The following is a 12,826-nucleotide window of genomic DNA, read 5'->3' on the forward strand; positions in this document are numbered from 1 at the left end:
GAGTTATTGAGGCTGTAAGTATCAGTTATTGAGAAAAGAGGTGGACTCTTAAGGAACTTGCAGCTATTCACCTCTGTGGGCCTCTGCACCTACTTGCGTAGCAAAAGGGAATTTTACCAGAAATTCAAAACTCTGCCCAAAAACATTTTGCTGCCTGAGGCAAAGCAGCCCAAAGGGCTTCCACGCTCTTTCCCACAAGCCAGGTTCTACAGGATCAAGGTAAAGGTAAAGGTTCCCCTTGACAATTTTTGTCCAGCGTGTCCGACTCTAGGGGGCGGCGCTCATCCCGCTCTTCAAGCCATAGAGCCAGCGTTTGTCCGAAGACAATCTTTCCGTGGTCACATGGCCAGTGTGATTTAGACACAGAACGCTGTTTACCTTCCCACCGAGATGGTACCTATTTATCTACTCGCATTTTGCATGCTTTCGAACCGCTAAGTTGACGGGAGCTGAGACAAGCAACGGGCGCTCACTCCGTTGCGTGGATTCGATCTTACGACTGCTTGGTCTTCTGACCCTGCAGCACAGGCTTCTGCAGTTTAGCTCACAGCACCACCCAGTCTCTTCTACAGGATCAAAAGCCAACTTAATTTGGAACGTGAAGCAGAAGACTGGCACAAGAAATCAAATAAGCAACCCTTTTTTAAAAATTACAGATTAAATAAACAAACATGGGCTGCCCCTTCGTGACTGCCTGAATCTGCTGTTGGAGGTGGACATTGCCAGGTGGGGCTGGTGATGGAAGAGGCAAGAAAAATGACCGTCTCCTCCCTTCCTTTCCACAGAATTGGGTGGAGAAACTGAGGCCTCAAGAAGGCTAACCGCTTTGGCAAAACCCTACTGAGGCATTGCTACCAAGGAGACACTTAACACGTTTCAACCCTTTCCAGAGCCTTTGGCCTCCAAGATGGTCACAAGGAAAGAAGCCATGGTTGGATGTAAAATTTAATTGTGTCTACGACGCCAAGAGTCCTTGGAAAAAACCTTGATGTTAGGAAGGTGTGATGGCAAGAGGAGAAGGGGACGACCGAGGATGAGATGGCTGGACAGTGTCTGCGAAGCAACCAACATGAACCTGACACAACTCCGGGAGGCAGTAGAAGACAGGAGGGCCTGGCGTGCTCTGGTCCATGGGGTCACGAAGAGTCGGACATGACTAAACGACTAAACACACACACACACGACGCCAGGACTATCTTTCATTGGAAATGATTCTGCCACACCCTGATAAGCAATTCTCATCATGATGTTGAATCATAGGCAGATATATAGACAGAAGGCCCTTAACAGTAATAAGGAACTATTGTGATTCTGAAGGCACCGGTAGAGACCCAAGATATATCAAAAATGCAAATAAACCTCGGGGTTATTTGTCTACACAAATCTCAAACTGCAGTTTGCTTTCTTCCAGTAATGTAACATAATTAGGTGGGTGCTGCAGAAATCCACGTACTATCTGCATACAGGGGTGTTTTTCCCCCCTTCGTTTCCCATGTAAATAAAGATGCAAATGCATGGAACTCTAGAAGGCACTGCTAGACAAGCCTACCCAAAACTTGGCAAAATCATCATCATCATCATCATGAAGGATTCCCAGATCCATACTGATAGATATCTTGAACATAACACACCAGACATGGTAGTCATAGAATGAAGAAAGGTCTGGATCACTGACATTGCAAATCCAGGGGATGCCAGAGTCAAAAATAAAGAATTGGAAAAACTAATTCTTTAACTTACAAAGTGCAGAGACCTGGCAATTGAAACATCTCACCTCTGGGGGGAAAAACACTTCATTGGTCCCCCTAGTCATTGGGGCTTTGGGAACAACATCAATAAATTTCACACAGTCCTATAAGCAGTTGCTATAAGGATAGCAACTAGCTTGAGGTCATCCATGCACAGAAAGGCTAAGTGGTTCCTAACCTCAGGTCCTCAGACGTTTTTGGACTGCAACTCCCAGAAATCCAGCTATTGGTGAAGACCTCTGGAAGTTTAATCTAAGAATGTCCGCAAAACCAAGGTTGGGAACCACTGGTCTAGACTGACCGTACCCTATCAGATAATTATATTCAGTGGTTCCCAACTTTGGTTCCACAGATGTTCTTGAACTGCAACTCCCAGAAGCTTTACTGCTGGCTGTGAGCTTTCGGGCATTGCGTTCCAAGAACATCTGGAGACCCAAGGTTGGGGACCACTGGCTAAGAAGGATATTTAAACGTGGGTCACCCTGATCCTTACTCCAACACTAATCCCCGTGCTACCTGGTGACTTTCAGAGATGGGTTAGTGTGAGAATGACATTAGCATGTAGGGAGATGCACTTACTTTTTGCCCGGCCTCTTCCGCAGTTCTGGCCCTTGGTATTCCTCGGATGTCACAGCTCCATTCAGAGTCTCTCCATGTAGGAGGAACCTGCACGGGAACAGATAATGACTTTCAAGAGAAGAAACTTCTCAACGAAATAGATTGGAATCAAGCTGGCTATCCGGTAATTTGATCTTCATCGCTGCTTTCAAGAAGAAAAATCAAGCGCCAACACTTCAGTAAGGTTCAAAGACTCCTTCTATAACCCAGTAAGTAAGCCAGTCAAGAATAATCTCATTAACTTAATGTTTTAATTTTTTTATAATAATAATAATGTGCCATCTAGTCAAATTCTGACTCTTCGGGGGTTTTCAGGTTTCCCATTTCTGTTTTCTGGGGTGCCTTGGGACTGTGCAGCTTGCCCAAGGCTACCCAGGCTGGGTTTTCTCTCTTGAGGCCCAGCGGGGAATTGAACTCCCAGCCTCTGTCTCTACAGCCGGATACCCAAACTATAACCCAAATTATAAGGATATAAGCTATCCTTATAATTTTACCTACAGTTCTTATACAGTCATAAGGACATAATAAAATCATCTGGTCCTTAGCAGGTCTGAAAATGAGGTAAATACAACCTTAGAGGAACAACAACACACATTGCACCGTGTCATTATTTATTTAACAAAAATAAAGCCAAAGTAGAGAAGCCACGTGTAAAAAACAAAGTACTTCCTTACTGCTTCCATAGGAATTGAGGCTAAGTAGCAGCTAAGAAGCGACCAACATGAATTTGACCAAACTCCGGGAGGCCGTGGAAGACAGGAGGGCCTGGCGTGCTCTGGTCCATGGGGTCACAAAGAGTTGGACACGACTTAACGACAACAACAAGCAGCCAGGTGCTGCTAACCAAATGCCCTTGAGTAACTGATCACCGGCAAGTGTGACCACCTCTATAAAAGCCAAAGTTTTAGCAGTTTGTTGGTTTGGAGCATTCAGGTGTGTGTTAACAAAATACCAAGGAGGAAACACATCAGCAAAGATTATAGAGAAGCGATAGTTGCTACCCATCAATCTGGGTAGGGTTATAAGGACATTTCCAAACAATTCAAAGTCCATCGTTCAACAATGAAGAAGATTATTCACAAGTGGAAAACATTTAAGGCAGTTGCCAACCTTCCCAGAAGCGAATAAGCAAGCAAATTCACCCTAAGGTCAGACCGTGCAATGCTCAGAGAAATTGTAAAAAACCCAAGAGTTACATCTCAGATTCTACAGGCCTCAGTTAGCATGTTAAATGTTAAAATTCATGACAGTACAGTTTTAAAAAGACCGAACAAATATGATTTGTTTGGAAGTGCTGCCAGGAGAAAGACTCTTCTCTCTAAAAAGAACATGGCAGCATGGCTTAGGTTTACAAAGTTGCATCTGGACAAACCACAAGATTTCTGGAATAATGTTCTTTGGACAGATGAGACTAAGTGGAAATGTTCGGTCATAATACACAGTGCCACATACGGCAAAAACCAAATACAGCATATTAGCACAAACACCTCATACCAACTGTCAAGAGCAGTGATGGAGGGATGATGATTTGTTATGTAGCCACAGGACCTGGGCATTTTGCAGTCATTGAGTCAACCATGAACTTCCTCTGTACAGTGGTGCCCCCATAGCAAGGTTAATCCGTTCCGGATTAATCTTCGCTATGGGGAAACATCGCTTTATGGAACGGGAAACCCATTGAATGCATTAAACTTCATTTAATGCGTTCCAAATGGGCACAAAACTCACCATTCTGCGATGTTTCCCCATAGCGGCAGCCATTTTCGCGCCCTTGGTAAGCGAGGGCAGGGCGTGAAAACGCTGCGCGCGGCCATTTTGGGTCATCCGGCGGCCGTTTTGGAACCGCCGAACAGCTGATTCCCCGACATCGCAATGCGAAGATCGGTAAGCGAAACACTTACCGATCTTCGCAATGCGAGTTTTGCCCATTGGAACCGTCAGTATGCCTTCGCATTAGCGATCCAAAAAATGGATCGCTATGCGAATTCGTCGTTGTACGGTGCGCTCGTTAAGCGAGGCACCACTGTATATCAAAGTAATCTAGAGTCAAATGTGAGGCCATCTGCCTGGACAGCTAAAGTTTGGCTGAAATGGAGTCATGCAAAAACCCAAAGCACACCAGCAAATTTACAACAGAATGGCTGAAAAAGGAAAGAATCACAGTGGTTGCAACAACCAGGTCAAAATTCAGACCCGGTTGAAATGCTGTGGTGGGACCTTAAAAGAACGGTGCAGAGACAAATGCCTGCAAACCTCAATGAACTGAAGCAACATTGTAAAGAAGTTGGTCGATATTTCTTCACAACAATGTGAAAGAGTAGTAAAGTCATCCACAAAACATTTACTTCCAGTTATTGCTACTAAATGTGGTTGTACAGGTTACTGAATCATAAGGTGTGCTATTTTTTTCATATGTGGCTTCTCCATTTTTTTGCTTTGTTTTTGTAAAATAAATCATGGCACGCTTTAAGATGTCATGTGTTGTTGTTCATCTGAGGGTGTATTTACCTAATTTTCAGACCTGCTATGGACCAGATGATTTTTATTTTGTCCTGATATGTAAAACCACAGAATTCAAGGAGGCCACCCTCTCTGGGTGTTTTCAGGAATATACTTAAAACCTGGCTATTTGGGCAGGCTTTCCCTTCTGCCGTATCTTAATTTCTTATACTTTTGCCACCTTGAATCTATATGTTTTTGATTTTATTATTTTTTTAATTTGTAAACCGCCCAGAGTAGACCTTTGGTCTAGATGGGCAGGATAGAAATCCAATAAATAAAATAAATAAACATCGTCTCTCTTCCCCATTGGAAGCTATACTGTGATCTCATAGTTTCTCTAGATTCCTTCTGTGCCCTTTGACACATTCCCCAACTGTGAAATGACACAATTTCATAGAACTTAGTGCAACAGAAGGGCACCGAAAAGCACTCTTTCAAAAATCAATGGGTTTTGTTTTGCTTCCTGTAAGAATGAGGAATTTACCGAAGGAACTGTAACCACAGTGATAATCTAATTCTTAGAAGAGCAATTGTTGGGTGGAGTGGAGGAGGATCTGGTTACTTACCCATTACCCCTGTCCTTGTTTATGAAGGAGACTCGACTATTCGCATTTTGTCTGAATTTGTCAGGAGCTCCTGTAGGGGACAGAAAAGGAAGTGACCGAGAAGCTCATGGCACTTGGGAAGTGGCAGAAGGCGAAGGGAAGGAGCTGAGGGACATTTTGGACCAGCTGCTCAGTCCAAATATCTACTAGTCCAGTAAGTATCCAGGGTTTCAAAGATTGACTTGAGCAGGACTTGTGAGGAAGGGCAGCAAGGTCAAGCTCACACAGTCTGCCCTCCCATTCTCCATGCTTGTCAACAGCCGTAGGTTGTAGGTGAAGGTCTGAAACTGGGAGCTGGAAGAAGGATGACAAGGGTGACTTCCTTGTCTCCACTTCCTCTTGCACGTCAACAGTGGCAGCATCTCCTGCATGGTGCCTGCATGGCATACTCAGCTCCATCTTCCGATACACTGCCACGGCCCCTCCCTACTTCTCTGCCACTTGGGGCACCTGCCTCGTAGGAGGTCCCCTCTGCACTGGACCCCCCTCTCTTGTGCACCCCTCTGAGGCTTAGCTTGGGCTCTCAGTTCGGCTGACCTTTAAGGCAGAGCTGCGTGCAACGCAGTTCGTTGTCATGGTCTCGCAGCATGTAGTGAAAATCTTCCCAGGTGAGCTCCTCCTTGTCTTCGAAGCCGGCCTCCTTGAACAAGGACTCGATGACTTGCTCCGTCTGATCTCGCGAGAGGCAGTTGTTAGAAATTTCAATGAAGGATCTAAAAGCAAAGGGAAGAGGAGGAGCTTAGCCATCAGGAAGTCGCTCACCCAAGCTCGAGGGAGCCCGAGGGTCACGGCCAAGGTGTGTTTATATTGTAATTCTGCAATTACTTGGAAAAAAAACAAAGACATTAAAATAAAACCTTTCCCAAGCATGACAATCACAAAATGCACGCTAAATGCAAGAGACGCAGATGAGGAAAACCTTGTGATATAATACGTTCTCTAGCTTAACCCCAGTCAGCATCTCCAAAAACAGGGTTGTGGAGGGGGTGTTAGCCCCTTGACTGATGTTGACCCAAGTAGTCCTGGGGCTACCACACTGAAGATAAACTCCTAGTTTTCAGTGGTACCGTCAGAGTACTTTGGGGGTAGCGAATGGATTCATGGGATGTGGAGAAGGCTCCCAAAACACAACAGGGGTTGTTTATCACATTTTCAAGCAAGTGGAGAAATGGCCATTTACCATTCATAATGAGACTATGAGAACGTGGCCCTAAAATAATGTACTAGAAGCAAACCAGACTAAAGAGCTTCTGAAAGGGGTGAATTATGTAGCCATCTCTGAAAGCAACTGACGCTACCTCAGCATCCTGAAGAATTCCTCCTTCGAAAGAAAGCCATTCCCATCAATGTCGTACATTTTGAACATCAATCTAGACTTGTCCTGAGGGGATCCTGAGCGGGAGAAAAATGGAGAGATTGTCTGTCATCAATACAGCCCATAACAGAACCAGTCATGGAGAAATCTCTCTCTCTCTCTCTCTCTCTCTCTCTCTCTCTCTCTCTCTCTCTCTCTCTCCCTCTCTCCATCCATCCATCCATCCATCCATCCATCCATCCATCCATCCATCCATCCATCCATCCATCCATCCATCCATCCATCCATCCATCCATGAGTATGAGCGTTACGCACAGAAAGAAACATGCATACCACCACATAAATAATTCTAATGGTTATTCTGAGAGCAAACCCTCAACATGTTCTCTGGAAAATTCTAATATTCTAATATTCTGCTCCACATTCAGGCTCAAGTGCTACATTCCGGATGTTCTACCTATAGTCAGTTTCCACTCAATCACCTTTCATGAAGACCACCAAGATGTCCATGAACTCTCTGAAGGAAAGGTATCCGTTGCCGTCTTTGTCAGCAAGAGAAAACATGGATTCCACAAAGACCGACTGGGGTTTGAGGCCCAGAGCGTCCGCAAACTCCGCCCGACTCAGCTCCGACTTCAGTGCTTCCTTGACTTTCTGAGAAGCCTCCACGCCGAGTTCCCCAGCATCTAATCTATCAATGTCCAGAACCTGAAAAAGGCAATATTGACATTAGGTTCCAGGAACTGCTCTCCAGAATTCTCCTACAACGGAGCTGCAACAATCTAAACAAAACCAGGACAACGTTCTCCCTGCCCAGCAAATATTAGGTCACCTTTATTTCATCTTAGTGTCCATCTCAGTGGTTTGGAACATTTATGGAAGGCAGCCTTATGTCACTGTCTTTATTTGAAATTTAATGAAAGAATACACAAGGAATTTCCAACAAAGAAAAGCTCCTTCTCACAATGGCAGAACAAGGAAATATTAATAACCATGAATGGAGGTAGAGGTTTCTTTCAAAATGCTGATGTAGCAACAGCCTCGGGCAAAACTTGCCTTAGCTTCGCCCTAACCTTCTTCCTTGATCGCCTCTGCATGTGTAGCTTGTTTCAACATGGGAAAGACAGTACAGAACAGGCTTTCATGACCAGGATCTGATGGTTGTTGTAAGTTTTTCAGGCTGTTTGGCCGTGTTCTGAAGGTTTTTCTTCCTAACGTTTCGCCGGGAAGAAAAACCTTCAGAACATGGCCAAACAGCCCGAAAAACCTACAACCACCAATACTAATAATGCAACCCTGTACAGATCTACTCAGTAGGAACTCCCACAGAGTTCAATAGTTTACAGTGGTGCCTCGCTTGATGAGGATAATCTGTTCCAGTGAAATCACTGTAGAGCGAAATCCTCATCAAGCGAAATAAAAAAGCCAATTGAAACAACATTGAAAACTGTTCAATGCGTTCCAATGGGCAAAATACCTGCTCGTCCAGCAAAGATCCTCCATAGGGCGGCCATTTTCGGGTGCCTGTGCAGCGAAAAATGCCTCCTAAAAACAGCGGGGAGCCATTTTGAGCAGCCGGCGGCCATTTGAATTGTTTCCTGAAGCAAGGAACCAATTGTTGGGAAACAAAAAAAAGCCCATTAAAACATCATTTTGCGATCATAGTTGCGATTGCAAAAACATAGTCGTGAAGCGGATTCATCATCAAGGGGGGGTAATCGTTAAGCAGGGCACCATTGTATTGCCATTTGAATGGATGTAGAATCAGTTCTAAAAGTGCAATCCTATGCTATCAATCCGCTCTGTCAAACCATCTCAACACTTTTCAAAGGTATCAGATTGCGCAAGGCTGCTGTACACACTACAGGGAGGTAAATCCTACTGAACTCAAGAGAGAGTTGCTCCTGAGTAGACCAAGCATAGGTCTGTGCTGTGAATCTGGCAGGGCCCTCCTTGAGTCTTCCAGATAGCTTTACGGCATTTAAGAATCTGGCAAAGGCTTCTTTGTTCACAGTTCATTGGCACAGAACAATGGATGGGCCGGAGTTGTTGCAGTGGGTCATTGCACATAATCCTTTCTCCACTCTTCCATGAAAAGATGTCTCTATGTACCTTAGCAAAGGACTGTCTGAAGAAAATCTCCAAGATGTCCTTTCTCTGCTTCTTGGTGACCGCCTTCTGCAGCAGGAGCTGCTCCTTCATCTCGGAGATTTGGAGAGACACCCTGTTTCTTTCCAGGTGAGTTTTCAGTTGTCCGAGAAAGTCCTTACATTCTGCTTCTCCATTAAACACCAGCACCTACAAGGCAAACACATCTCCATTTAGACGAGGACTTTTCCTGTGGCCCTTTCTACTCATGCTGCAGAGAAACCAGCTTATGAGTTGCATCTTGGAGCATGGAGGGAAAGAGAGCCAGCCATGCCCTCAACTAGGAAACGCCCTGCTGTTCCCACCTCTGAATTTCTAGCTTCCTTCCAACAATCAATGCCCATTCCCTGGTCTATGGGGATATGCAGCTTTTTTTGTCTCTCGCTTCCCAATTTCCATGGACAATTTTTCTGTACTTCTGTAAACCACTGAATTCCGCCAAGCTTGCTGATTCTTCCCTGTATAAGGATGGTGCTGTTTTGGCTACATAAGGATTCACACTCAAAAAGTGAGTTCTCGCTTCAAATGTAGGATTTCCATCTATTATTTGTGTATGTGTGTGTGTGTGTGTGTGTGTGTGTGTGTGTGTGCGCGCGTGCACGCGCGCTGTCAAGTCAATTCTGACTTATGGCAACCCTTTCCAGGGGTTTCTGGGTAAAGTGTACTCAGAAGTGGTTTCATATCCCCTTCTTCTGGGGGGCATCTTGGAACTGTGCAACTTGTCCAAGGCTACCCAGGTTAGCTCTTCTCTCAGGAGGCACAGTGGGGAATTGAACTGGCAACCTTTGGCGCTGCAGCTAGATACCTAACTCACTGAGCATCCAGCCAGCTCCATCTATTATTAAAACAGAGCAATTCTGAACACAAGAGAGTAGTGCAGAGTTAGACGGAATATTAATGGAAATCAATTCATCTGTTCTAAGCAGGATGAAAATATGTTCAAATTAGAAAGTGCTACAAGTTCTGTTTTTGAAAATATTTCATACAAAACAAGCCAACCAACCAACCAACCAACCAACCAACCAACCAACCAACCAACCAACCAACCAACCAACCAACCAACCAACCAACCAACCAACCAACCAACCAACCAACCAACCAACCAACCAACCAACCAACCAACCGTTGATTTATATTAGACATGTTGCATTACCAGGTCATATTCTTTCGGGATCTTCAAGAGCAGAGTCTTTCTGCCCTTGTTGTTGGACAAGATGGTCTCAACAGGCTGTTGGCTTTTCAGGGTGATGCTTCGAAGCACAGTCAGATTACTGTCCAACACTTTGATCACCCTCTCTTCATGCAGCTGAAGGTAGATGGGAGAGCTGGTGGTCTTGGGATCTTGCCACTCAAAGGCTGGAAAAGAGGGAACGGTATCAAGTACCAAAGGCAAACAAGCATAAGTAGATATGGTTTGCCCTGAAGGGGATCCAGTCTTACTGGTATTAAGGTCTGCACTGCAAAAATCAGGAAACTGCTTCTCTAGGCTTCCCAAGAAAAATATTGTTACAAATTATTTCCTTATTGCAGCATTGCCTTGGGGGTTCCTGCCATCACCATTAAATAAAGACTTCCCACTGGGAGGTTTAGACGCAGAAATGAATTCTGCATAGAAAGCCCTATAGCACTAAACAAGGACCCCCTGCAACAGTCCACGAACCCCCCAGAGAGACCAAGAAAGCATGGAAGCCAAGGGGAAAAAGCCATAAACTTTAGCTCATTCAACCTAGTGTCATCTGGTCAGTAGGAAAAGGAACCAAAAGTTGAACTCAATGCTTTAACTTCTATGGGGTCAATATCCTGGGCAAATCTGTCTAATCGACACTCTAAACTGAGTAGGTAAAAATAACGGTGAGAATCCTGCATCCACAAAGCAGCCTGCTGTTGGTCTTGCTAGGAAATGTATGTCTTTAAATAAAGCAAGCGCAATTGAAGAATCACTGCAGCCGCCAACACTCTCATCCAGGGTAAACATTCAAATCCTAGCTCTTGAGGACAGAGCAGGATACGGGAGAGCAAGCAACCCAACCGAACACTGCCTGGCAAGAAGGAAAGATCCTGGGAATTGTTTGCTCCCAAACAAGTGCACGACGCAATACCCTACAAGCCAAGGGCCATTTCGGGTCTCCCACCTTGGATGCCGTCTGCATTGACTTCCGCCTTGACGCTGGGGCTGTTCTTCTTCTGTAGCTTTTTGAAGGATCTCCTTCGGGAAACAGCAACCACCCAAGCGATGAACAGACTCACTGTGTAGAAAGAGACGATAGCAATAAACAGAGCCTTGAGGGCTGCCAGCAGCTAGAATGGTCTATAGGGGCCTGGTGACGAGGGTTGGTATCAACGGGGCACTTACTAAGGATCGCAGTCCTGCAGGAGAAGACCTGCAGCCATTGGGATCCATTCGCCCCTCCTCCTTGATACCTGGCCAGTTCACCTGGCCTGTTAAGGCTAGGATGGCCTTCTCAGTGGTGGCTCCCAGGCGTTGGAATGCCCTGCCCTGAGAAGCCAGGTTGGCCTCCCTCCCTCTGGTCTTTCCATCCATCCATCCGCTTGGCTTTTAAGCAAGACGTGAAGGTCTAGGGGATGCTACATTTCTTGCATATAGAGAGTTTGAAATGTTTTTAAAATAAGTTAAAAATTTGTTTTTAGTCTTGGTTTCAATATGGATTGAAGTTTAATGTTGTGTGTGTGTTGTTGTTGTTTTAAAAAGATAGAAGACAAAAACACTGTGGCACCTTAAAGACTAACTGTTGCATTTGAATGTGAGCTTTCATGGACAAGTCCACTTTTTCGGGTGTGTGGATAGGTATTCAGCACCCCCTAATATGTACATAACTCCAACCCAGCACTTCTTTGGAAAGTGTAGAAGCCGTTAAGGCCTGGAGCAAAACGAACCTAGAGGCAAGCAGACGAGTATGACAATGATGATGGCAAATCCAGCAGCGCTCCCTTGGAAGTAATCGAGTACGGTTAGTGGTTCACAAGGAGGAAGATCTTGTGGATTTACTGGCCCGAGAAGGGGACACGGGGTATCTGGGAAGAAACACAAGACAGCAGGCATGTCAACACAACATGGCCCCTTCTCCCATCTCTGAGAAGAAGCGTCTTTAGAGTTAGAAGAATCAGCACATTTTCAGTCCCTCTGGAGTTGCAATTTGTACCCAGATTTCTCAATGCTTTGGGTTCAATAGCTCCTCACCCCAGGGCTAAATGCCAGACTCCCTCAGGTGCTTTGGCTCACAGAGATGGAATTTCCTTGGTATGGACACTAATGTTTTCATTCTGCTTTTCTCCTCCTCCTCCTCTCTCTCTTTCTCTCAATCTCTCATGAACTGAAATGCCTCAGGTGATCCATATATAAAGGTGTGAGTAAGCAGAAAAGGCGTTGTGTTGCAATTTTGGAAATTCTGCCACAACGCAATAGCGGACTGGGGAGATCTTGTCACTGGACCTCCACATAATAAAACCACTTGATATAAATCAATAACTCTGGTCTCGTGCTAAGTTGGAAAGAATGAATCTCATAAAAATGGTCTTGCAGCAAACATTGCAGGGCAGGTATGGGAGAAGAGCGGGTGGAGAAGCAACTTGGAACTCCTTAGGTTCATGGCTTGTATTCAAGCCTTCTCCTGTTGGAGCATTGAAATTGTATATATAAACATTCTAGTTTTGGACAAAAAGAGGTTAGTTGAGTAAAATATTGGGTATGTTTAGACATAACCCATCATTCATGGTGGGAAAGAATCAGGTTTCAGTCTTGTACTCCCCCTTCAGTCCACCAGCATAGCTACAAGAAGAACATGAGAAACGTTCACCTGGTAACACTTAACTGCACTTTGTTATTTTGTCCAAACCAGCATAGAAGATGGTTAGCTTTAACCATAGTTTAT

At 44.9% G+C, this 12,826-nt stretch overlaps 1 protein-coding gene across 1 annotated transcript in view; it reads right to left on the minus strand.

The window, feature by feature from the left end:
- DUOX2 (dual oxidase 2) overlaps nt 1-12,826 on the minus strand; it is a 60,452-nt gene that overhangs the window by 14,999 nt on the left and 32,627 nt on the right. Inside the window, exons 15-23 of the mRNA XM_072981730.2 lie at nt 11,832-11,969; nt 11,069-11,182; nt 10,090-10,292; nt 8,901-9,086; nt 7,271-7,496; nt 6,772-6,865; nt 6,011-6,186; nt 5,435-5,504; nt 2,328-2,414 (exon numbers count right to left, since the gene is read on the minus strand). Coding sequence (XP_072837831.2) covers nt 2,328-2,414; nt 5,435-5,504; nt 6,011-6,186; nt 6,772-6,865; nt 7,271-7,496; nt 8,901-9,086; nt 10,090-10,292; nt 11,069-11,182; nt 11,832-11,969 — 1,294 coding nt within the window. The remainder of the gene's footprint in view (nt 1-2,327; nt 2,415-5,434; nt 5,505-6,010; nt 6,187-6,771; nt 6,866-7,270; nt 7,497-8,900; nt 9,087-10,089; nt 10,293-11,068; nt 11,183-11,831; nt 11,970-12,826) is intronic.

The sequence above is a fragment of the Pogona vitticeps genome, chromosome 12 (genome assembly GCF_051106095.1).
Source record: "Pogona vitticeps strain Pit_001003342236 chromosome 12, PviZW2.1, whole genome shotgun sequence".
NCBI classification, from domain to species: Eukaryota; Metazoa; Chordata; class Lepidosauria; order Squamata; family Agamidae; genus Pogona; species Pogona vitticeps.